The following is a 26,192-nucleotide window of genomic DNA, read 5'->3' as shown; positions in this document are numbered from 1 at the left end:
CCTTTAAGTCATTCGTACTGTACCAGCTTGTGCAATAAAGCAGGGCGCTCTTCAACTCCTTCCATGACACGAACCCTGTATTTGCTTCTATTCCCAAGCTGCTGGGAACTCTTTGTGCTGGATACAGGAATGATGCAGGGGAAGGGGTCATCTGTCCTGCCCTGAAGCTCTGGTTGCTCTCACTAATGGTTCTTAAATTACGAACTGGAAAAAATTATATTGTAAGTGTCTAAAGCAAGACGGGGGAAAAGGCTCCATTTAGGAAAACAAAGAATACAAAGCCTAGCAACTAGACTCATCAAAGACAAGCCTGGGATCTCCTGCTTGTTTTCAGAGAGGAGCTCTGCCAGAAAGGATGATAATTTTCTATCATATACTGTTTTAAGCACGTACATTTTTGTGTGCATAAAGAAAATTAACACGTGCACTTTTATGACTTTTATTTTTGTACAATGAAAAGAATGGATTAAGTCCTTTGCTCTGAATATGGATTATTTTAGAAGCTGAATAGCTTTCCTTGTCCCAGTCTACAACTGTCTAGCACATTTTTGATGCAGGTGTCACTGGGTACTGCTAAAGACAGGAGCTTATACCAAATGGACTGCTGATTTGAGTCTGGATGGCAATTTCCGTCATCCTCAAACACTGCAGGACAGAAAACATGCATCTGTACGGTTCAGAATTAATTCTGTAAAGAATCTAAGCAGGATTATTGAAAAAAATGTTTGTGCTTGTCCTCCCCATCTTTTACAAACAATTATGGAAAGTTTGCTTCATACAAACCTGTAAATTATATGGTGCATCCCTGAAGAGGGCAGGTGGAGCAATAGGGGAGAGCTATGGTGGATGCCCGCACATTGCTGCTTTGATGTTGCTACTTGCCAGTAATGGCTGTGTGTCATGGGACCGTGGTATCACCTTACTGACATCTGCAGTAGGGAAGTGCTGCCCTGCAGGCCCAGCCAGCATTTCTTAGGTGAAGAATATAAATAATCATAACTGATAAACATGTCCTTGCATATCACATTGATCTTCCAGTACGTTGCATAGGCAGATAAGGGTCACTGTCCCTATTCATGGGTCAGTATACAGCCTACAGTGTTGTATTCCACCCTGTGTTCCATCCCCCATGAGACATGCTAGCACAAGCCAGCTCTGCAAGGAAGAGTCAGCAAAACCTGCTTTCTCTCCCCGTAAGACTGGAGTGGGACATGTGCCTATCCATGCTGGTTACTCACCTCCCCTTGCATGGGCATTTCTACTCTTGATTTTCTTCTCTGCCTTCCACTAGTCTACGTTTAGTGATTTTATGGGTTCAGCAGAACTCCTATCCTTGCTGGAGTCCAGCATTTCTGATGACCTTAACCAAGACTCTTTTTACATGGAACCTATTTTCCTTTTCTGGGGATCTTTCTTTAACAGGAAGAGGCTACACATAGTACCCTCTTAATACAGGCAAAAGAAATACAAAAATAGGAAAGAATGGTTTGGTATTAGAATGAAAGGAGGAGAGAGAATAAAGCTGGAGACGGAACAATAATTATTCCATTCAGAAAATCATAAAGAACAGAAAATAAGAAATGGAAAAATTGGAAAAAAGATATCCTGGGACAATACAGAACTAGATGTAAGAGAAAGGGTAGGAAAAAAGACCACAAAAAATCCATAAGGATTTATTAATAAATCATGCTGGACTTAATGTAAAAATAAGCCATCCAACACAAATAAAGTGTTTGTTTGTTTTTAATAATAGTATAAATGGGAATGGAACAGCCGGCCAGGGGCTACTTTAGTCTCTGATTCAGAAAACCACTAAAGTCCATGCTAAGCTTTTAGAATCTACTAAATTTCATTAAAGTCAATTCTCACTAAAGTTAAGCACATACTTAAGTGTTTTTTCTGAATTGGATTTATGTTGAAATTGGCTCAGAATTACAATTGTCCTTATTCTTTGGTTCACTGAGGATTCTGCAGGAAAAAAAAATGGGATCAAGTAAAGTGTTTTGCTTCAGATGCAGATGTTCTTAAAAAAAAAATCAAGTAAAATTAAAGGCAATTACTAAGCAAAATATGTTTTTCTCTTGTAAGCAATTTGACAAAGTTCAATTGGGGAAAATGTTCAACTCTCAAATCTGTTTTGTTTTTTGGAGTTTTTGTTTTGGTTTGGTTTTTGGGTTTGTTTTGGGTTTTGTTGTGGTTTTTTTTTTTGCTAAAGAAAAGCCTGAATCAGCCTTGATTAAGTTGATATTCAGTTTGATATCTGTTGACATGGATGAAGCATAGTTGCAATACATTTCTGAAATTATTTCTGGCCACTATTAAAAGTTGGGAAGCCAAGTCCCAGACAAAGAATGATTAGCATAAGGCTGCCCAGCCAGGCAGGAGAAAGAAGCAGATATCATGTCAAGGATCCTTCCCTGTGCCAGCTCTGGGAGAACATCACTTTCAACAAAACCATACCAAATTGTTATCAGAAATCTGTTGTTCTAGTTTATTTAAAAGCTGCACTTCACAGATAGATTGCCTTTTCTAGTGGCTTGCACCTAATATTGATGCATCACAGAAGGTTTTCGAAAGAATTTTGCTGATACAACCCAGATTATTATTCTCATGATTACTTAGATCATCTGAGTTTATTTACTCCTGCTATTTTGTAAGAGACTGATCAAAAGGTAGTTGATTAACTCAGAGGAATACAGAAAGATAATTATGCTTTTCCTTATCCTAGTGTTCTTATCGTGTTATTCCATGTTCCCTGACCTTTCGGCTTGTTAACGAGCAGATCTTATGCTGGACAATCAGAAAGTGCGACATCTTTTTTGAATAACACTGAACTAAATTGTGTAATTTTAACTGCTTACAAATAACAGATTACTTTGGCATCTTCCCCACCACTCTGCCATTCTTTCCTGCTTCAGGAGGTAGCACAAAAAGAAAACAGTTTAAAATGGCCCAATCCTGGTGACCAGTCCTTCTAACCTATTATTTTCTAAACAGTAGAAAAAGAGACAAAAATTAATGACACATGTAGAGTATAGAGCATCCAGGAGTTTATAACAGGGACAGCTCCTTCTTATTCTTTCCAAAACAGACTAGACCAGCACAGTTTCATAAATTATGTTCTTTTTTGGCATGTATTGGTATTCAAGAATTGCTTGTAGAGAAGTGCATCTTAAAATATGCCCTGGTGCAAAGAGCATAACACAACCATGTTGTTTTATGGGCATGCCTAGCAAGGAAGGAGGACTGTGCTAGGGGGATTAAGCCCTTTTGTCAACCCCAGAGGTGTTTATTGTGAGAAAGGAAGAAGATTGACTAGGAGCTGGGAATGATGGAGAAACTTCCCAGTTACCTATGCAGGGTTGTTCTGTAGAGAAGTGATGGACCTTACTTCTGTGGGCTGTGAACACCGCACACATTAACACTTCTGTATCTTCTAATGGCAACCCCAGAAAAGCTACTAATCCTGCAAATTAGGAATTAAGAGCAATTGAGCTGAGTGACACTTGCTGGCAAAGCTTCTGCACTGGATGTAGGAGGAAAGACTTGTTTGAGATGCAGGAATGTATATATAATATGCAGGAATGTCAGGTACCCTGAAAGGCACACAGGTTGAATGCCTGGCTGTTTCACCTACAGGCAAAAGTCTAAATTAATCAAATTTTGCGAACAACATCCTAGTGCCATGTGCACCATCCCACAAGGATGTAGTGTCTTCATTCTGCAGAGCACCCCACGAGCTTTCTTTCTCCATCTGTCTAGGAAGGTCTTGGACCCTTCCAAAATATGGACACTTCCAGAAATATGGGGTGGGGTAAAATAGCTGTCACTGGAATGCATGCTGATTAGCATGGTTGTTGGGACTTTCTTTACAAACAAGGAAAGTTAGGGAAATCAATTTCATAAAAATCACCTCCTATTTTATTGCAATTCTTAAGGATCCTAATCTCCCCTGTACGTGAAGACAAAAATAACTGAAACTACCGAGGAGCCTTAGGCTGGTATTATATCTAAGGCATCTTTTCACCCACTTTAAACAACTTATAAAATGGTAAGATTTTAACAGGAAAGGTAGGAAACAACCAAGTTCGTAATCCATGACACAGCAAGAGAGGGTCAGAGTCTGGAATGCAGAGAGGCAAAACTGGACAGCTTTAAGGTGTAGACCAGGTGAATTTCCTGGTACCTATATTCTCTGAGATTGCTCAAGGGTGTGATGCACCTCCCAACATAAATTAGGGTAGTCAATAACTGGTTGGTTTATGGTGACTTCCCAAAAGGCTGCAGATGGACTGCTGTGCCTCTGGAACTCTCTATGACTTGGAAATCCTTCCAAGCTCTGCTGTTTTGCCACAGCTCCTGTGTGGTGCTGTAGCTCCTCAGCACTTATTAGCAGTTCATTAAGCAATCTAATTAATTTGTCACATATTGTTTCATGTCTAGTCATTTCCCAGTGAGCTCTGGGAGTGCAGCAGAACACTTTGCTTGGTAGGATGCATTGATAACCTCATGCATTTCAGTACTCCCTTTTACGTATACACATATGTGCTTTTGCTGCACTTGTACTGAAGAAGGCACAGGAGGGAAAAGATGAGAAGTTTGGAATTGTCTTATTCCATTCTAGTATTTGTTTCAGAGCTTTGTGATACATCTTGTAGAAATAAGCTTTAGCTCTTGTTGCAGAAAACTTACCCTTCACAGGAGTAAAAACAGTCATGCCTATAAGAGCTGCTTCTCGGTCTCGCTTACAGCCATGCCTATGTAGAAATGGCTCCAAAGACACAGGTCAGCCTCCACGTAGATTTCCACCAAGAACTCACTACTCAGAAACCACTTACAGCTCTGTGTCTGCTGACACATCTCTGTGTCTGCTAATGTTCGCTGAGTGCATTCAATGAGTCCCTAAGGTATTTTGTATTACCACTTCTGCTTCTGTTTTTCGCTTCCCACCATCAGCAAACACAGAATTATTTCCACAATGGGATCTCAGTTCCCAGGACCCACATCACTCCGATCAGGGATTTTGAACATGATACTGATGCAAGTTACTTGAAAAGTGTTATGTGAATGCCAAAGGCAGGTACAGTCCTGACTGAAAGGTGACTGCTGTAAAGCCATGCAGTCCCAGCTACATCGCTTGGCAGGTGAGTGTGTGTACTTTATGAGCCTGTGCTAAGGTGGGAGGGAGATCAGAGGCCTCGTAATCCCACGTTAAATCTGCAAATGGTAAATGCTGCCTGGGGGCAGGTTTGGATTTTCACGTGGTTGTGCAAGAGCCAGGAGCTGATGCTCTTTTGACTGCTGTTGCTACCACCAAATTTGTTTGAGATTCCTTGAAACAAAGTGTTCTGGCTAGTCCTGGCTCCTTTTTCTGTATCTGCAGTTCCCCAGAGGCTTGGACATCAGCCTCTAAGAGTTTAGGCTTTCTTGTTCTCCAGTTGCTGTGTTGAGCAGAATATCAGCAGTGATACCCTGGGCATATTTCTGCCACTTGGGCATTAGTAGTGCTAAACATGGATCAAGGTGTGACTCCATACTCTTTCCCAGTAAGCTCTTTATTATTTGGACACCAGCACATGATCTTAGGAGTAAAGAAAAACTGCTGATATGAATGCTACATGAAAATAATGTTGTAGGTACAAGAATTCTAGAAACTTAAATGGTAACTCACTGACAAATTTAACGATGTTGGGCAGAGCAGATGTAGCAGAATTAAATGTTATATACAATTGCCTGGTTTACTATATATTTTTATGTTTAGTTTATCTTGGAAAATGGAGAATGTTACTCTAGATAGAGTGCTTAGGTTTTTCAAGACCAACTTAAACACGTTCTTAGGCCTACTTTTCCTTCTGTGGGCTATTCCTCCCAGTGCTAAGACTATGTTTTCTTCATTTGAACAGGTCAGCTCTTGTTATTTACGAGCTTCAGCAGCTTCTTCAGTACCATGGCTAATTTGTATGCAGAATTTTTGCCCTTTTTTTAGCTTTTCCATTGCCAAGTGTGACTGCAATGCATCTTTTTTTAACATACATTTTCTGTATTGTAATAGCAAATCAGCATCCTGATTCTTGACAGCAAAATTCCGTCTGTAATAGATAACACCCACTTAGCAGGGCATGGAAACACTGTTCTGGAGATCTTGTGCTGATGGTCTTGATGATTTTGTAAAGTCTCATTCTCAGTAAAACTCTAGCATTCACGTTTTGTAATGAGTTCAAAACCAAGTGTATGGGTAGTGTTTTTAAAACAGAGTCGTTATTCTAGGTCTGAATTTTGCTCTACACTCCTCTTGTCTCTGAACTCTCCAAACTTTTCCAAGGCTGAGATTCCATTTCCCAATCATGCTATTTGTCCAGACAAAAATCTCACTCTTTTGGAGAGTGTAGTATATAAGAATTGTCTCTTTCAGTATTGGCAATAAGTGCTTTATAGTAATTTTCAGTTCACCCTTGCCTTCTTTAAAGATAGAACAGTTTAATTCCACAGACAAAGTTCAAACACAGCTCCTCCATTTGAGCACACTAGTAGTCTGGTTTTGATTGCATCTTTGATGCACTCATCCCTCATTTTGACCACAGAGGTGCAAGAAGGCTGAGCTAATGCCTGCTCTGGTGACATGTAAACAATTTACCTTTTCAAATATTGTCATGGAACCTCAGCACTAGAAGTATTGTCTGGTCTTGAGAACTATGAAGACTTGTGTCCTATATCCATTGTCTACTTCACAGAAGTGCCCTCCTTTAGCTGTCTTAAGCAATGAGATTGGGCACAAAGTTGGCCACATATATCCTCTTTAACTTCTGTTCTACCTGAACGTCATCTTTGTTTGTTGAGGGCAGGTGTGTTGCTCATGGCTTCAACCTTACCAGGATCTAACCGTATGCCCTGCATTAGTAAGAGAATTTCAAGTTACAGCAGGATATCTGCTGAGGAGTTTCTGTCACTTTAGCAAATTACAACTATCTGGTAGAGTGAGGCTTAATGAATCCTAGATTTAAAAGCCACAAAATGCCTAATTAATTATTCTGGCACCTGCATTACACAAGGTATAGTTCTCCAGCCAGTACTTATTTTATCAGATACATAGCTCCTTGACTGAGCTATGCTGGACCTTCTAGAAAGGTACAGAAAATTTGAAACTTCAACAAGCAAAAGCTGAAGAGGAAGTACTCGAGCATTTTCTGAGGAAGCAGCATTTCATCAGACAATACTGAGTTGTCAAAAGCAAGAAGCTCTGTGGAAGTCTCCTGGTGGGGCAGGGCTTTACTGAAATGCAGCTGGAGCTCCCACAAGCTTTTGCTTCATGCCCAATGGGCCCCAAAGAGTGGATGAGCAGCTTGGCTCTTCCAAACCACCCAACATCACTGCTCCGGGGTAAGCTCACCTGCTGGCTGTGCTGGGCATAGGACACACAGTCCTCCCAGAGGCGAGACAACTCTTCTGAATAGGCTGTGTGAGAGTCCAGGGTCTTTTGGGGTCTGGAATAGCCCTGTTGCCATGGCCAGAATCAGGAATCTTCCCCAGCCTTCTGCTGTGAAAAGGTCTTGAAAACCCAGGAGACTTGGCTGAGCTGAGCATGCCTGTTCCTTGTTGGTATCCAGTCTGATCTCCTTAAGTTTAGCAGGTTCTACCTTTGGGCTGAGTGGGAGGGAAAAGCTTTTGGAGTATGAGAATTTCTTGCGAGGTTTCATGGCTTTGTGGATGTAAACATGCTCAACTTTGCCTTGTGTTCGGCTGATGATCTACCATAAGTTAATGTCACGCTGTTCCGAAAAAGACAAGTGCCACACTGAGTTATGTAAACAGGGCTGTATGCTGCAAGACACATGAAGTAGTCCTACTGCTCTGCTCAGCGCTGGTAATGGACCAACAAGGACACTGTCCATTTCTGGGCACCATCGGCACTAAATGTGGAGACACACTGGAGAGAGGCCAGAGGAATGAAACATGAATAATCTGAGCTCAGGAAAGCATCTTTATGAGAAAAGATTAAATTAATTTAGTTTGCTGAGTCTAAAACAAAGAGAAAAAGGAGAGGTCAATTCAGATCCCAAATAAGGCAATTATGAGGAGGGGGGCACTGCACTGCTTGCGATGGATAGGAGAAGACGACAGGCTTAAGTTGCAACAAAAACCATTCAAGTTAGAATGAAAACATTTGCCTCGATAAGAGCAGAGAAGCATTGGAGTAGGCTGTCCTGGGTGTCTGACAGGTCTTCCTAAAAAGATTTTAGAAAAATTTTACAAAAAATATACTGGGAACAGCGCTGCTGTTGCTGAGCCCTTCTTGAGCCAAGGGACAGGCTGCATGACCCCTTGAGGGCCTTTCCAACCCAGCTATTATATGAACTTGAGCAGCTGCTGTTTAAAGTTGTGGTTAGTTACTGTTTAAGAAGTGCTTCATAAGTAATATATGCCATGAGTGTGCCATTCGGCTTCTGTTCACCCGAAGAACAAAGATTTATCGAACACTTCTGGCTTTTCTGCAGGATTTAGTCTGACAACTAAAACATTCATTCAGCTAGTAAAATGGTACCGATTGCTGCAAGCCTTTCAAATACCCATTACTGTACCCTAGGTACCTTCTGTCCCCCCTCAGGAACTGTTTCGGCCGTGACAATAGTGTCCTGATGTCTCTCCCTGTTCCTGGAACCACATTAAGTTCCTCCACTGAAGTTTTGGTGAGAGAGCCGCTACTTTACTTCCACTTCCAAGAGAGTTCAAAATCAAAATATCTGATAGTTACGAAACAGAACGGAAAAACAAAAATTAAAAGGGGAGGGGGATTAAAAATAGGGCTGTATCAAAAATATTAAAATGACAATACTTATTTTTTATAATTTTCTTGCAAAAAGAATCTTATGGAATTGTATTTGCTGAATATATATACAGTGAATAGGTGTTCTGCATTGAAAGGCTTATAATTAAAGAACTTATGTGCTAATACTAAAAAATATTTTAAATGTAAAAACATCCACAAAGGAAAAAAAAGGCAATGAATTCCAGGCTTCCTTCTTAATTCAGTTGCTTGTTAATTTAATCTTTTTAATTTATTAGCTGAAAACTGCAAGACCACAGTAATTTATTCCTTTTCCACGTATATTTTGCTAGGTTTTATGTCTTCAGGCATGTGTTAGCAGGTAATTTAATCTTTGGCTGCATGACGCTTTCTTTTAATAAGGAAGAAGCTCATAATCTTAATCCAATTAAACAAAAGAGAACTGAAGGAAGTTTTGCCACAACAAAGGGTGATACTAGAGGATATTAGCTTGGAGTATGGGCAGCAAGCTAGTAACTGTTCATCAGGAAATCAGTATTTTCAAATATTTTCAACCTCAGGCATGGAGAGCACTTGAAAGCAGCTGGGAAACCTGTCTCTCTTATTAAATGAGTTTGAGATACTGGGTTTCCCAGTTATAGTTGGTATTTAAGTATGGAGAGTTGTAAATTTTGACCATGAGATTTACAAGGAGCTGGGCATATGCTTAGTTTTGCTTTTTCTGGATATTATTTTGTGCCAGTGCATCTTCTGTAATTTATCCTTCAGTTTGCTGGCTCAGGGGTGTATTTTCATAGAATCATAGAATTTTATATATACACAGCCCATCTTCTTCACAGACAGCACTTCTGGTATTATTTCAGTTCTGTGTCCTGTCCTAGTTCCAAGTTATTCAGGGAGATACCAAGTATTACCCTATACCATGAATTAATAACTTTGTTTTCATTGTCTAATCTGGTCTTGAACGTAGTGCACTTGAATGACGTCTTGGAGTCCTGAGTGCTGTAAATGCTATTTTAAAATGAACCCTGTTTTACCAGGGTTTTACCTACTGTTTTTGCCTACTGTAAGAAAAGATAAATAAGAATGTCAATTTAATTTTTCTGCATTTAGTACTTCAGCCACGTGCTGTCTGGTGGCAAAGAGTGGTTCCTAAATACTCAGTGGCATCAGCTCAAACCGCTCCATAGCATCCCAGCAAACTAAATTACATTGTCTATCTGTTCATGATGAAAACAGTTTCCTTTTTCACAAGCAAAGATCCCTGAAGGTGGAAGAAAACCTTATTAAAGGAAAAACAGAAAAACAGAGTAATAAATCAGCAGGCTGTGGTCTTGAGCTCATCCTCTTCCCACAGAAGATGGAGAAGTCACTGATGTCATCTCACCTTGGCAAAGTCCTACGCACAGCTCCCTCCCCAGGCTCAGGGTACCCCATTGCTGGCCACCTCCACTTTGTGCCCCTGAGCATGCAGTCCCCCAGGTCTCTTTGCCAGCTGGGAGGCTGGCAGGGGAGGGGATGCCCTAAGCTAAATAGCATTAGTCAGACCATCCCATGTCTTTGTAGCTGCTTTTCAGAAATTACTTCTCCCTGCTTCAAATGTCTCACCACTAAGTACTGGGTCTGCATGGCCCTATGTGTGCTGACCCTCACCTCACTACACTGCATCAGCTTTTTTCCCTGCTTTTTTTTTTTTTTTTCCTACTGAAGAAACGAAAATCCAGACCCCGCTTCCTCTTGTTTCCCTTTCCTAGGACTCCTCCCTGCTCTACGTTGCTGGCTGGGGTGACTCCTCAGCTGTGAGGTGACCTCCCAGCCTGCCCTTAGTCTGGGCACAGCAGGGTTTGTCCATTCCTTACCAGCATTTTATTCATACTATCCTCCAACATGGTGGTATTTAAACAAAAATACTCTGCCCTAGCACGACTGCTGTGGCCGTGATGCCAGCTCCCTTGGACCCCCTTGCTCTCTAGCAGAGGTGAGCAGAGGGCTCCGCACAGAAAGCAGCCTCTGGCCAAAGCTCCAGATTGCTTTTTTTTCCCTTTGCCTGCAAGTGTCATCCCTGAGCGCTTGCCTGTCACATCAGGCTCTGTGTACTGTTTATCATTTCGGATCTTTTCTGCTCTTCCCTTTCCTTCCTATCCTCTTTAATTTAAACAGTGCCAACCTTTCTAACCATGAAATCACTTCTGGACACACAACTTCTTTGCTGAATTTCTGAGGTGCTTTCATGTGCTGTATGCTACACAGAGACAGGTGTATCAGAGCCAACACTATCTGCAAGCATATTTAAATTGATTTTAATAATACTGCCACATTACTTCCTGGTTTTTAATCTCCCTTTGCTACCCAGGAGAGCATTTTACTTACTTTTTGGCTGCTACTGCTTACAGAACAAGGGTCCCTATTGAATTGTCCAGAAGAGGACCCAGTTTGGGCCTGTTATTATTGATTTTCTTGTGACTGCTCATTCTGCAACATGTACTAATAAATCAAAATGAGTGTAAAATACTTTGTTCAACTCACAGTTGCTGCTAAGAACAGAAGTTCCCAGCGTAGCCTTTCGTGTCTGTGCCAGACAGAAATGGTGGTTAAGTGGGAGATGTATCTACTCCGATAGACCAATGAAGGAGGCAAGTGCAATCAGCTGCACCAAAAGCAGAGCACGCTGCTCCGCTGGGATGTCATTCACACTGGGACTGACTGGACCAGAGCTCATGTGACTGACCTCATTTGTCAGCCCCTGTCTCTCACAGACCATTTGCAGGCCCCAGAGCAAATCATGAGGGCTCTACCCACCTTTGGTTGTGGTTGAAGAGCAAACTGCAAAACAGGTGAAGTGGTTCAGCTGGGGAGAAGACCACTCTTTTTCTCAGGGGCCCCATACTATTGACTCATGCAGTGTTGGGAAGATGCCCTTGGAAAGACAGCAGCAAGGAACAGACTGACAATAGTCGACAGTTCAACTATGTGTCTCCTTGCTGCCTGATCTGAGTAGTGCTTGGGAAGAAGGACAGGGATGCTCTGGCCATGGTTCTCCATGTGGGTTGAAACTTTCCTAAGTGGTCCTCTTACCAGGGCAGGGAGTGGTCTGTGAGCAGATATAGAGAGCATGCATACTTTACCTCCCTATATGCAATAAATGCATGGAGCTTGCTGCACATTCACCAGCTACCTGGCTGTATGCACAGGAAGGCTAGCTATGTGTCAAGGCAGCAGATCTTGGTGTAGAGCCCTCTTCTGCAGCTGGCAGTCCATGTCTTTCTACCTGCCACAAGACCAGACAGCCATTCTGCAGATGATTGTAGATATTTCCACAGGGCATCAGACAGCAGGAGGGCTTTGTGAACCAGGACAGAATGGAAAGTGTCTGCAGCTGACTGCAATGATTGTTTGCCTTTCAGTAATTCGTCCCGTAAGACTTGGCAGACTTAGCCTCAGCCAGGTGGAGAGAGAGAACATCAGTTTAAAAAATGTCTGATATGCCTTTTCATATCTTATCTGAATCCATAAGTAGTGGAAGGAAGATGACCTTTTCCTAACTGAAATGTGGTAAAGTGTTTCCTTCCTTTTTCTGTTGGGCACTGAAGAAGCAAGAACCACTGTCCATCTGCCAGGGAAAATGAGAACTCAAAAGCTTAGGGACGCTCACTCGTTGCACTGCTCTGTCATCTCCTATTCCTGGCTCTGGTTAGAGTTCTGTCATCCTGCTGTCAAAGGCCCACGTGCCAATACCAGAGGCTTCTCAGTAAAAGGTACCAGTCAGATGTTAAGACAACATGCTCACAAGCGATAGACAATATTGCATCCTGGCTAGAGCAGTGTGACATAACTTCATTTGCTTGCCAGAGGAATATCCCAAAGTGTTTTCTGACTGCCAGTGTCAGCAGCATCTGGACATTTCATGTCCATGTTTCAGATTTTGAGGATGGTGTTGAAATCCCCATTCAGGAGTACGGACCTAGCAGTAAAGTTTGTAAAAAATCGGAGTTTCTGACTTCGGATTGAGTCACTTGGATGCTGTGAACACGAAACGTACACTTTTTAATATGAAAACCAGTATGTTCCTACAAAAATCTTTCAGTGTGACTCCATTTTCCTGGTAGAAAACTATTTGCTTAGACATATTTTGATCTCTAGCCAAAGATTTGATTGCCCTTGCCAATAAAAATTTGCTTGTTGAAGCCAGGACCAAGTAACAGTTTAGAGCAGAGCCACCACAGAGAAGTGCAGTGTATACCCAGCTGTCTAAGTGTGTTGGCTGCAGAGGCAAGAGAATGATGTGAGCTTTGTCTCTCTTCTCACATTGACTGCTGGGTCTGGACCTTCATTTTAGCAAAAATGGGTGAAATATTTCCAAATCCTTGCATGCATAATCATTAGGGCTGGCTACAAGAAGAACCCCTATGATCACAATATTTCCCTGCAGTAGCTCCTTTTTTGACCAAGGTTGAGGTCAAATCAGTCTAGGTACATTTAGTGCACAGTAAGTCATCCTTATAAAATGGTTCTCAGCACTTGAAAATTCTTGATGACTTGCTTCAGGAATCAATTGTCCTGAGGATTAGCAACTTATGCATAGCTTCTGTTCTGAATTTGACTAACATCAGATTTTTACTACTAACTTTTAGACCTATTCCAAATAGGCTGAAGAGCTGTTTATTATGAATTTTTTTGTGCTACCTCCTCCGCCATAGCCATTTTAGTATGCCATAATTAAGTTAGTTCTTCATTTGGCAGGACTGTAGATGTGCTGCAGGGAAAATGTATTGAGCACAGAGAAGCTGCAATATTTCTCATCCCCAGGATGCAAGCTTCAAAGCTCGACAGCTAAGCTTGCAATGACATGATCGCTGAACCTTTCAAGCCTTAATGATTCATTATCTTGATTTCAAATACTTCCCTGGAAGTCATCCTCCCTTTGAATGTGAAAGAGGTCTTTCTTGTGACCTTGTTTAATTTTTAGCAAGGATAAATTCAAACCAGAGAGTTAAGAACAATCAATGGAAAGGAGGGGATGGGCCAACAGCGGAAGGTTATCATAGCTTTTTGCTTAAGAGAAAGGTTTGATTCTTACTGCATTTGATGCTTCCTTGTTCCCTACTTGCCCATTCAAGTTTCTCATAGTGCGTTCTGTTCATGGAGGTTGGATTACAAGTTTTACAGAGTCTTTTGTGACCAGAGTCATGCAGAAAAACAGGAGCATGGTGGGAAGACACCCACCTCACATGTGTGATAGAGAATTAGGCATCCAAGAGAATCCATGACACTTGTTTGAGGAGGTGTTACTGGCATCACCGGGATGTCTGACTTACTCTGTAAAAGTTGGTATGTGTCCTGCACAAGTTGGTGAGTGGGGGTGGTCACAGGGGTGTACTGAGAAGCTGACTTGACAAAGCAGAACTGCTGTGGCAGTGTGAGGCCCTGGTGTGTAGATGGGATCACTTTTTGTGTCTTTCTTTTGCAGTTCTCAGAGATGGAGTCTCTATAATGCTTTGGTTATGAAGAAAGAAGGACCTCTGAATTGTTGTTTTGCAATGGAGAAGACAGAGGGAGAAACACCAGCACTGTGGCTCCCACCCTGTTCCTTATCTCCCTGCAGACATGTGTCCCAAATCCTCTCTGGGATGTATTAAAGAAAGGAAAAGCTTAGACATTACAACATCTGCTTTCTTACATCACCTTTTCCAATTTTGCATCCTTTAACCCCCTGGTGAAAAGAGGAACAATGACTTTATATAGCTGCTGCTTGATTCTTTTGCTGTTTACCTGGAACACAGCTGCCTATGGGCCGAACCAACGGGCACAGAAGAAGGGAGACATTATTCTTGGAGGATTGTTCCCCATTCATTTTGGAGTGGCTGCTAAAGACCAGGATCTAAAATCAAGACCAGAATCAGTGGAGTGTATAAGGTAAGCCACAAAAAGGGAAAAGAAAAAGTTTTGGTGGGGGAGTCTTGCCCTTTCTTGGCTACAGGTGACGTGCTATATACACTGTGTAAATGCAGTCTAGAATCTGATGCTTTTAAAGGCAACAGGAAAGTATGGTGTAAATAATGGAATAAAACAGGTGCATAAAGACAGGAAATGCATATGTTAAACAATACCATGTTAAACAATACCATATTTGGACAGTTAAAGAGGGCAATGCTCGTATAGCCCAAGGCTGCCTAAACATGAATCTATCTGGTCGTTCACAGTGGACATTTGAATAGTATCTGAAAAATAGCTTTCCTAGCAGAAGGACAGAAAATAACCCATAGTGCACTTAAGTTCATTTGATTTCAGTCATACATAGCAAAATAGCATAGAAATCAAATTCAGGGTTTTTTTTCCCAGTTCTGCCTCTCATCTTCTTAGACTTTACAAACTGTTTATTTGCCTAAACAAGTGAATAGGTGAAAATGAGACAGGCCACTGCTTTTTAAAGATCCCACTGAACATATGGGAACATGTCTCTTTAGGATCTTTACAAAGTCCCAGATTTGAACTCCTTGCCCAGGCTTTCCTCATCCAAAGCCCTTTTCTTCTGTGTAAACACTGCATATAGGTTTTTTCTTAAGTCTTTGGCAGGAGAAATGCACATGAAAACAAATTCTCTTATTACTGAAGTGTAGCCATTTTTATGATGAAAACTGAGGAATTTTTAACCTTGCAACCCTGCACACAATACACATAACAAGTGGAAAGCATGACAGAAACTGATTGCAACTGAAATGTCATATAAACAAAATACAAGAAATTGATGTGGAGTTTTGTCATGACCATGCAAGAGAAAACACGTCAGTGTTATGGGACCTATTCTGTAATCATGTGTGAGAAATTGTATATCTAGAATTACTTGGACCTGTCATCCTAGACTGGGAATCTAGTACAGTTTTTGTGCAGATGGTAATGAAGAATGGCTGACAGCACTCCTGCTATGCTTACAGATTCCAGGTGCAGTTTCCCACTGAGACACTGAGCAGGACATTATCCATCTAGGTTATGAGATCATCCTCGGATGCTCTTACAGGCAGCATACAGAACAAACTGTTATTAAGCACAGTTTCTTTTGGCTTCTTCTGTGCATGCAGAAGAAAGTCATGAGCTAAATGTATGCGGAATGTCTACTTCACGGAGCAAGCAGCTCTGCCAGATTTTCAGCATTTTGTTCTGTCCCAGATGGAGCATTTTAAAAAGCCATTGATGTTTTCAGCTCTGTTGTCTCCTTCACCTGCTCCAGGTGGCAGACAGGACAGTGCAGATATTTGCAAACTAAACATAGCTTTAATTTCTGTCAGCGCTGGGTCAGCCTTGGTGACTGTCTTGACATGGTCACGTTAGAACACATCACAGGAGAATGTTCCCCCACGAGTACTACAAGTGTGTGGCTGCCAAAAGATTTGCTATTGAGGTAGCACTGCCAGCAACAGGCAAATTCTGCAAAGCCACACCAGCTGTTTTAAGGACACAGTGGGAGATCCTTCTGGGTGGCATTTGATCTGCTAAAAAATTCCTCCACCTGAAATTTGCCTGAGTAAAATCTGTGTTCCTTTTACCCCTGCACCAGGTAGTTGCAGGTGCAAAAAAGAGGAGTTAACTAAAGAACCATTTGTGTCACTTTGCCACACTCCTTCAAGGAACTGGATAAATTGCGAGTTGATAGCATAAGGCAAATGAAGAGAGAATACTTAACAAAAGGCAGAGATCTAGCTGCAAGAAGCAGTAGTAACTACATTAGGAACAAGGGGATGACTGGACTTGAGATGAATGGAAGCTCCTTCATTGCACGTGTCTTTATCAGCAAGTTTCCACTTCCAGGAAAGGTTTAATTCAAAAGAGATTGGGTTGGAAGACTTTCTAAGACTGTTCATCCGATTTTCATTATGAATGATAATTCATGGGACAGTTTATGTGCTATGGTGTTTTCCTTGTTATTGATACATGATAAATTGAGAGCAGATATTTTTCTTGAAACAATTTTTCTATTTTAAGCAGAATTTAAGTCAGAAAATTCCTTTGACTGGACTTGTAGAGAGATCTCACAACGTAACCGCAGTGGTCCTTTTTGGTTTTGGACTCCGTGATTAGGTAGTAGCTTGGGGCAGGGTTGTGCATGCTGACTCGAAGAGGCCAATACATTCTTCAAGTCATGAACTCAAGTCTTTCAGGTAACATTTGAGTTTCCGTAGTTCTAGACAGGTGTCTAGTCTGGAATGAGTGCACTCATATTTTCTGGGGAGAAGGAAAAAAAAAAAAGATAGGCTCTAGTTTCTTTTCAAAGTAAAATCTCCCCAATCTTATAGTGCCAAAAACTTTTATAGGGTAGGAAATCCCCTGGAGGACCATAAGCATGGCTATACCTGGTCAAACCAAAGGTACTAAATCTTCCATACCTTTGTCTGCTCTTGTTGCCTTTCTCTGAGCCTTCTCCTTTGCTGCTGTATCTTTTCAGAGCTGAGGCAAATCCGTTTTATACCAGCTTTAGATGGCTGGGTACAGCTTTTAATCTCTTTATTATATAGGAAAATGTGTCTCAGATCACATAAGAAAATTAGACCCACGTCATTCTAGGTATATGCAGGCATCGTCTCTCTTTCCTCATAGTCCTCCATTAGGCAGCAACAGCAACAAGTCATCAGAGCATACAAAAAGCTCTTTGTTGGGACCAAGACAAGACCTAGGGGTCCTACTGAAACCCTGCAGGTGGTTTGCCCCTGTCTCTTTTGGAGTTCAGTATCAAAAAGTTTAAGATAATGTGTCTTTCATTTATCTTGAAGACCATTCAATCTAATCTGTGTTGTTTGGACATCTTCCCACACATTTAGCTGTGTTCAGTGCCACACCTTGGCTCCCAAACGGGGCTTCTCAAGATGGGTAGGACAGTTTTCTCTCCACTTTTTCAGTTTTCACACTCTCCATACTCTTGTGGCATGGCACCTTTCTCCCCAGCTCAGCACATGTACTGGCCTGAACCTACTGTGCATACCTTGCACATGATTGTTTGGAAAACTATATACATAACTCAGCAGCAAAAGGAAAAAGGACCAGTAACAATCTGTTCTCCATTCTTTTTGTGCTGATTCTACTGAAAATGCGTCTTCACGCTTTATGCACTCAGTTGTAAAGTCCAAAGTGAAAAATTATTATTTTGCCACACCAAATGTCAGATAGGAGTACAGAAAGTGAGAGAAATTTTGTTTCCTGTTTTTTGTTTAAGCAATCAAGTATCCCTCATTTGATACAAATACACCTTCTGTCTTTGTATACCTCAGGTGCTGCTGCAGCAACTTTCCTGACAACATTTGCTGATGTGTATCTATGTGTGCAGTGGAGGCAGAGGCTGAGCACAGCACAAGCAGTCCCTGACCCCCATTCCCTGTCAGCACCCACAGAGGCCTATTCTTAACCTGATTTCTCTGTCCTTTCCTGATTTCAGGTAGATTAGGAGTATAGAATCATAGAATCATAGAATAGTTTGGGTTGGAAGGGACCTTTAAAGGTCATCTAGTCCAACCCCCCTGCAAGAGGCAGGGATATCCCCAACTAGATCAGGTTGCTCAGAGCCCCATTCAACCTGCCATTGAATGTTCCCAGGGATGGGGCATCCATGACCTCTCTGGGCAACCTGTTGCAGTGTTCTACAACTCTCAGTGTAAAAAAATTTTTCCTAATGTCTAATCTAAATCGACCTCCCTCTATTTTAAAACCATTACCCCTAGTCCTGTCACAACAGGCCCTGCTGAAGAGTCTCTCCCCATCTTTCCTGTAGGCCCCCTTGAGGTACTGGAACACCGCTATAAGGTCTCCCTGGAGCCTCCTCTTCTCCAGGCTGAACAGCCCCAACTCTCTCAGCCCGTCCTCATAGGAGAGGTGCTCCAGCCCTCTGTAGTGGTGGTGGTAGTATTGTTAGTATTATGGCTAGTATTATTGCACAGATGGGCCATACCTATGGATTCCTCTTACTGTAATGAAGTGAGGACATATCTTTACTGAGCTGAGATAATATGTTGCCAATATGGTGTCGCTAGATCATCATTTTTAGTGCATATTCCCTATATTCTGATCAGCAATCTAGTCAAGGTCCCACATTGTGACACATGGCTTTCAGGCTGTGAAACTATGGTAAGACATCGTCCCCATGACATAGTGCAGGACTCTACAGAGCATGACTCCAGGACACTTTAGCTCACGGAGTCTGTCTGTCCATCTGAGAGAAGAGAGAATTTATTTCTCCGCCTTGGGGGTGTATTTGCGAATCTCACTGCAGAACTGAATGCATAACATGATACTTAGAACTTCCTCCTCAAGACCAAATTATTTCATTTTCCTCCTTCTCTTCCACCCACTTTCTGAATTTTAACTGTTAATTTTTCTTCTACATATTCTTTGGTCTGCACAATACCCATAGTCCTAGCTTGTAAGAATGGTAAGCAGCTCATTATACCTCCTGACTGCAGGAATCCAACAAATGACTGAAGGTCTCCCCTTTGCATAGCTTAGTAATAGCAGTGGTAGTAGCAGCAATAACATGCAATTAATGTACTGGAAATCTAGAGAGGACAGAGAAATTAGTATGTGCATACAACCACTAGAGAAAGAGGAGTACTGGTGTAAGCCGAGAGGCATACGCAGGCTTTGCCACCATTCTTGAATAAAACTACTTGTCGGATATGGGAGGGTAAGCAAAAGCTGTATTTACAAATTTCACATCACTTTCTTCTTCTTGCCTTCATATTCTGTTTGGTTTAGTTTAGTGCCTTGCAAGTTTTGATAAATAAAGTTCATGAATTCACATGAGGCTGTGAATTACTCCTTTATGGAGAGCAGTGGGGATCAGGACTAGCTTTCCTGCTGGATCCAGACAGTATGAGATGTTCAAACCAAACCAGACAAACAAATGATCAAATAAACAGGGGATGGAGCTACAGGGAGCTCAAACCATGCAGTAAGCCTATGTCTTTTAAATTATATACCCTTACTTTGTAATATTGACTGAGATATTCAAGCCATACTGAGCACCCCTGGGTAGACACATTTATAGCAACCAGAAATAAACCTACAGGAATCAGTGAGATCTTGTTAGTTTACTATCTAGCAAACTGAGCCACTGCAAAGATAATCTGTCCCCTGGAGATGTGAAGATTAAGATGAGGATTTGTGGATGAATTGTTTCTGATTTCTCTTTCCGTTTGTGCTGCTCCTCCCTGGGGAATAGAAAGATAGTGGATTTCATACTCTAACAGGTGGGAGAACAGGCATGAGAGGGGAAACATTTAAAGAACTGAGTGTGAATAAAAATTCCTATCTACACCTTTGGGTGCAGAATTATTTACATTACACTCTCATTTAGAGCTTAATGGACACTTTTCATAGCACCACATCTCAGAAATGTTAAAACACAAGACTATGCCAACATACCTGTAAAGTTACATGGCAGAAAATAAGTTTTGGAGGCTGCTTATATTCCACCAAGAAAATATCAGTGGCTATTTAAAGCTTCTGGAAATCTAATGATAAGTTTGCTTCTGTTAGCAAATCCTTTGCAGTTTCTTTGTGGAAATTACTGGTCGTATTCCTGCATGGTTGACAGAGCATTCCAGTAACTAGTCTTTCTAGTCACAGCAGCAGCATCGCACAGGAGGTCAGCTGGATCAGTGTATCCTGCTGCCAGGTTCGAAGGCTGCTCTTACCCATCACTCATGTACACAGCCAGCCAAGGGGAGCCGATCTGCAGCCCTTTGCTGGGGTCTTACAGTACAGTGGGAGAGAATTTACCCACACAATTGCCATTGACAAGGATTGAAGGAATCTTGCTTCATTTAGACTGGTTTAGTGGCACTGTGTCCATATGATGATATCTGTGTTAGCTGTTGTACACTACTGATCCAACACTGTATCAGTTAACAAAACGAGACCTTGTCGAAAGCTCTACTGTGTGTTAGAGAAAACAGAATGAAGTGTGTTTGTCTCCATCCCACCTGATCCTCTTCTCCTGATCTGCTGATGCTGCTATTAGCAGACGTGCAGCTGAAGAGAACTGCAGGTCTCCTGCAAAGGCTAGTTTGAGTCATAGAGTCATAGAATCACAGAATGGTTAGGGTTGGAAGGGACCTTCAAAGGTCATCTAGTCCAACCCCTCTGCAAGGAGCAGGGACATCCCCAACTAGATCAGGTTGCTCGGAGCCTTTCTGTTCAGAAAAACAGAGCTTATTTCAAAAAGATGACCAGGAGAATTCAACGTGGTCCCAGCAGAGCATGGTTTGTGGGCTTTTTGCTCCTCTCCCCTCTTCTCTGTGGTAATGAGGCAAATTATCAAAATTATTTCAAAGACGTTTTGGAGTCTAGCTCCCAGAAAACACCCCCTGCCCTCCTTTCCCCTCCAAAATAAAATCAATCCAAACTCAAGTACCTGAAGTACAGGCCTTATCCTGTAAATAAACATTTGTCAGAAACATATATTAGAAAGGAAAATAAAAGCAATTTTCTATCATGGGCCTTAGTCTGCATCTACAGAATGAAATGGCAAACACGTTCTGTGAAATCAAGGGGAAGACAGTCCAGTTCTCACTGCTTTTGAAGATACCACCTTGCTGCATTTTTTAAAAATTAAGCCAAATTGCTGTCAAGCAGGCAAAATAATTCCGTGTCATACTCCACCTGCATAATTTCATGTGAGCAGGCTTAAATTTACTTTTACATATACTAAAATGTGTGAAGCTTTTCACAGTGGTACAGTGCTACCTTTGAACGTCCCAGCTTCTCAGCAATCATCCCTTTGAACATAGAAAATGCTTTCAGATTGTTCTGTTTTCACATGAGGAACCTGAATATAGTTCCCTGCTTCAAATGCTATTTTCATTTTAGTTAAAAATATCTGTACACACATTTAGCTTTTTAAAAAGAAGTGTCCCAAACCCCTTCTTTTAACCATTCATCCCAGCGAGCATTACACACCACGTGAGGCAGCATGGTGTGCCCAGCACATCTTTTTTCTGTACACAACGCTTGCTGCTTCATTCACTCAGAAATGTGCCCTTTTATTTCAGAGCTCTCCCATTGCATCTCACTTCTTAATGGTTTGGAACTAGAGCAGAAAATATTCTAAGTGACCAAATTACTTCTAATTGTAACCCACATTCACATGTTCTAAAGAGTGTCCATTTTCTTAAGGGTGATCTTAAAATAGCTGGCTGTCTCTTTGGTCATAAATTGAAACTAAGGATTTTTATTGGCCTCACATTTTTTGACTTGAAGAGATTTGTAATGAAACCATACTGTCTGGTCTTTGAGGTACAACCTCAGAGCAGAACCTTATTTGGAAGTTGGCCAAAGATGTCTGGAGCAGGTGAAATGAAGTTGAATAAATGAAGTTTTTAAGACTGAAAGGTAAACCTTAGATGTGATATCTTTAGAACTTCTGATTCCAGATAAATCAGATAAAACACACAGAATGGAAGTAATGTGAGTATGTTCATACAGCTTTAAAGAAGTCAGACATAGCTAACATCAACTTTGTAAGCGACTCATTTAATCCAGACATTAAAAAATGTTCAGGTCTTATATGTCAGAGATTCGAAGCTCATCATTTAATGAAGCTTCTCTTTAGAAATCTTTACCTTGCTAATGGAAACAACTCTCAAAGCATTTCAAAATGGCACTCATGTGAAACCTAAAATTTAAAATTTCATACAGAATCTGTTCTCGGGCAGGCTGTTTCCCCAGGCTCTTCCAGTTCTGGAGCCTGTCAGTTTTCCCAATGGATCTCAAGCATAACAGCTTTGACACTTCACTGTTTCCAGCTGCAACTCAACACAAAACTGCAAACTAACTGCTATCCTGATCACCAGTGCATTACAAGGAAGGGCAGGTTTCAGTTCATGAAAGATTCTGCTGTTCCAGCTGAATTATCCTAAAACACAGCAGTTTCACAGGCACAAAATCAATTTTTTAACAGGAAAAAACACAGTAAGTAAAACTTGAGAACAACACTTATCAAGGCTACTTTCTTCTTGCTGCTTTCCGCAAAGAAGCTTCTCTCTTTTTTTGGATAAGGAGTCGTTCACCTCACATCAGCTTCTTTCACTGCCAGCCCATGCGGCTCTCTGAATGGGGCTTCCCAGGTCCTGCAGCACACTCTTGCCACCACTCCCCAATTCTGGGTTAGCTCCATGCACAGCTAAGAGAGAGTCAGAAAACTCAGCTGCTCCATTTTGGAGAGCAGAGGAGGCTTCAAAAAACAGTTTCAGTTTCACAGGCCAGCTCCCATGGCATCTTCTGAGCTCCTGAGCAAATGTATGGGAGCACTATAATAAAGATAAAAGTTATTCCTTTAATGAAAACACAGAAGTATCTAATTAACAAGTTAGGAAGCTAGTATTTACATTTATAGCATGTCTCTGGTATAAAAAAGGTTGACTGTGCCCTTTCTCATAGTGTGGAGTGTGTGATGTGAAGCTAAATTTCCCTGTGCGCCCAGGGGCATGCCTGTGTTGTGTCTCAGCTCACTCTACCTGCCTAAAGCCATGAGGAGCTGACACACGGAGTTATCCCTGAGCTCAAGTGGCTGACAGCGTTGTGCTCAGCACAGGTTTTGCAGAGACTGCCATCTGCGTTCAGAAATATGTCAGAGGAGCCTGGAAGGAAACCTGCTATGTGTTGCTTTATGTGTCAGGGCATTTGCTCAGGAATTGCAAGATCCAGGTTGTTGTAGTTCAGCCCCGATCGGGACCAGACTATGCAGTCTCTCTCTCGCTCCCCCCACCCTCCGAGAGAATAGGATATGATGATATAAGGAAAACGGCTCGAGGTTTGAGATAAGGACGGGGAGAGAATCCTTAAAGTTACCATTATGGGCAAAACAGACTCGACTTGGGGAAAAACACTCATTTATTTCTAAAATTAGCAGGAGAATGAGACAGGGAACAAGATAACCTCCCCCCACCCCTCCCTCTTCCCGGGCTTAACATTATCTATACTACCTCCCCTCCTGAGCAGCACGGCGGGGGGGGAAAGGGAATGGGGGTCGCGGTCAGTTCATCACGCGTTGTTTTACGCCGCTGTATCATCGTCAGGGGAAGAACTCCTCGCATTCCTCCTCTGCTCCAGCATGGGGTCCCTCCCACGGGCCACAGTCCTTCGTGAAACTGCTCCGGCGTGGATCATCTCTTCCACGAGGTGCAGTCCCTCTAGAACAGCTGTCCCAGCGGGCCCTCCACAGGCCACAGCCTCCTTCAGGCCTCCACCTGCTCTGGCGTGGGGTCCTCCACGGGCTGCAGGTGGATCTCTGCCCCTCCGTGGACCTCCATGGGCTGCAGGGGGACAACCTGCTCCACCATGGTCTTCACCACGGGCTGCAGAGGAATCTTGGCCAGGAGTCACGTTACTCCTCCCCCTCCTTCTTCACTGACCTTGGTGTCTGCAGCCGTTCCTCACAACAGGCTGGCAGACGCCTCTCAGGATCCTTTTTACATCTTGTTCACTTCTCATCTCCCCTCCACTTCTTGCAGCCAGGCTGGGCCGAGTTGGGCCCAGTCAGCTGCCCAGCGGGAGGCCAGAGGGTGAGGCCTGCAAGGCCCACAAGGCTCGCGCCTCCCCCTCTCTGGCCCCCGCTCAGCTGCTTTACATCTTCTCTTCTCTTTTTTTTTCCTGTTTATCCCCTTCTTAAATACATTATCGCAGAGGCGTTATCACAGGACATTCTGCTACCAATTGACTCAGCCTTGGCCAGCAGCGGGTCCGCCCTAGGCCTGGCCGAGTCCACTGAACAAAGGGGAGCAACTTCTAGCAGTTTCCTACAGCAGCTGCCACCTTAGGCCCCCCCTCACTAACAAAACCAAAACAAGGTTTAGTGTTCCAAGCAGAAGGGACAAGACAGAAGGAACACTCCAGTTATGCTCTCTGTTGACATTCCCAGATTTTAGGGGATTTAGAAAAGTTGATCTCATCCTCACGACCTCTGAAGTGAGATCCCAAAGGATTGAAAACCAGAACAAAACCTTGTGGCATGTATATGCCTCTTCTGTAACCACCGAAGACAAAAGGAAAACTTTCTAAATTTAGTAGGGTGCAAGAATGAGCTAAACAGTGTAAGTTGCTTTTGCCTTTTGTATCTGGAATCCTTCATTCTCTCTTTGTCTGAGTCCTGATCTTCTCTCCTCTGTTTCCCTCCTTCTCACTCTATTTAATTTTTATTTTTGCTCCCCCAGGTATAATTTCCGAGGCTTCCGCTGGCTCCAGGCTATGATCTTTGCCATAGAAGAAATAAACAGTAGCCCAACTCTCCTTCCCAACATGACCCTAGGATACAGGATATTTGACACTTGCAATACAGTCTCTAAAGCTCTTGAAGCCACACTGAGTTTTGTGGCCCAGAACAAGATAGACTCCTTGAACCTGGACGAATTCTGCAACTGCTCAGAACATATCCCTTCCACCATTGCAGTCGTGGGGGCAACCGGCTCTGGCATCTCTACTGCCGTGGCCAATCTGCTGGGACTCTTTTACATACCTCAGGTATGCTTTCACTTCTCTTGTTTAGGTACAGCTGGGGGTATTGCTGTTTGGACGGGATCTGTAAGTACATTATCGAACCAGGATATGCAACTGCACTGCTGCCTTGTGTGCTCCATTTCTATTTTAAACAAAGGAAGGTTTAGAAATGCAGTGGCCCTAGCTGTACAAATACATCCTTGGAGAGCTGAGGAGCAACACAGCAATGAGAAGCACTGGCTTTCAAAGTGGGACAGCAGTTTACATGAAAGAAAGCAGTCTACTTCCCTCCAAACTTACTATGTCAAATCAAGCCAAATATTTTTTTTAGTCAGAGATACAAGTCTTCAGCCTTACATTTGCCAGAAATGTATTTGGACCACTATAGGTACGTGCAGTGGCTGTGCCAGATTATCCATCCCACTCTCTCCCAATGTGTCCTAACTGCACACCAAAAGGTCTCAAGGGGAGTTCAGCCTCTATGGCTTGTTTGCCATTTTCAATAGAACCTCAAGGAGAGAAACAATACAAAATGTGGGGAGTTTCTTATGGTAGAAGTATGTCTTGCTAGCAATTTGCAATCCCCAAACACAGAAGTTATCAAGCAGCAAATAACAACGTTCAGCCAACAGCAACTTAGTTGAAGAGGACTAGAGTCCTCTAGAGTGGTTTAGTTTGTGAACACAGGTAATTTAGACCAGTTATTGGTAGTTGCCAGCCTTGACAGGTTAGTTGTGATGTTACTTCACCATAGTCACTGTCTAGACATGCCCAGCTCCCACAGAGCCCACTTAAGGCAAAGCTCAGTCATTACCAGCTACTCTGCTCTCAGCATCTCTGATCATTCAAGTAGGTGATCTTAAAGTTGTTGCTTCTGCTGATTGCGTGCTGCGAAGGTTTCTTCTGGGCTGATCTGCCTTACTTTTGCCCTAGGGCC

The 26,192-nt window shown here is 42.4% G+C and overlaps 1 protein-coding gene across 1 annotated transcript in view; it reads left to right on the top strand.

Moving 5' to 3' along the window:
* The first annotated feature begins 14,510 nt into the window (after positions 1–14,510).
* Positions 14,511–26,192, top strand: part of CASR (calcium sensing receptor) — a 43,082-nt gene continuing 31,400 nt past the window's right edge. The window contains exons 1-2 of the mRNA XM_086759918.1: positions 14,511–14,695; positions 24,973–25,279. Of these exons, the coding sequence (XP_086616044.1) occupies positions 14,511–14,695; positions 24,973–25,279 (492 nt within the window). The remainder of the gene's footprint in view (positions 14,696–24,972; positions 25,280–26,192) is intronic.

This window comes from Chlamydotis macqueenii, chromosome 1, assembly GCF_036417535.1.
Source record: "Chlamydotis macqueenii isolate bChlMac1 chromosome 1, bChlMac1.mat, whole genome shotgun sequence".
Classification (NCBI taxonomy): domain Eukaryota; kingdom Metazoa; phylum Chordata; class Aves; order Otidiformes; family Otididae; genus Chlamydotis; species Chlamydotis macqueenii.
This window is presented reverse-complemented; position numbering and strand designations above follow the sequence as displayed.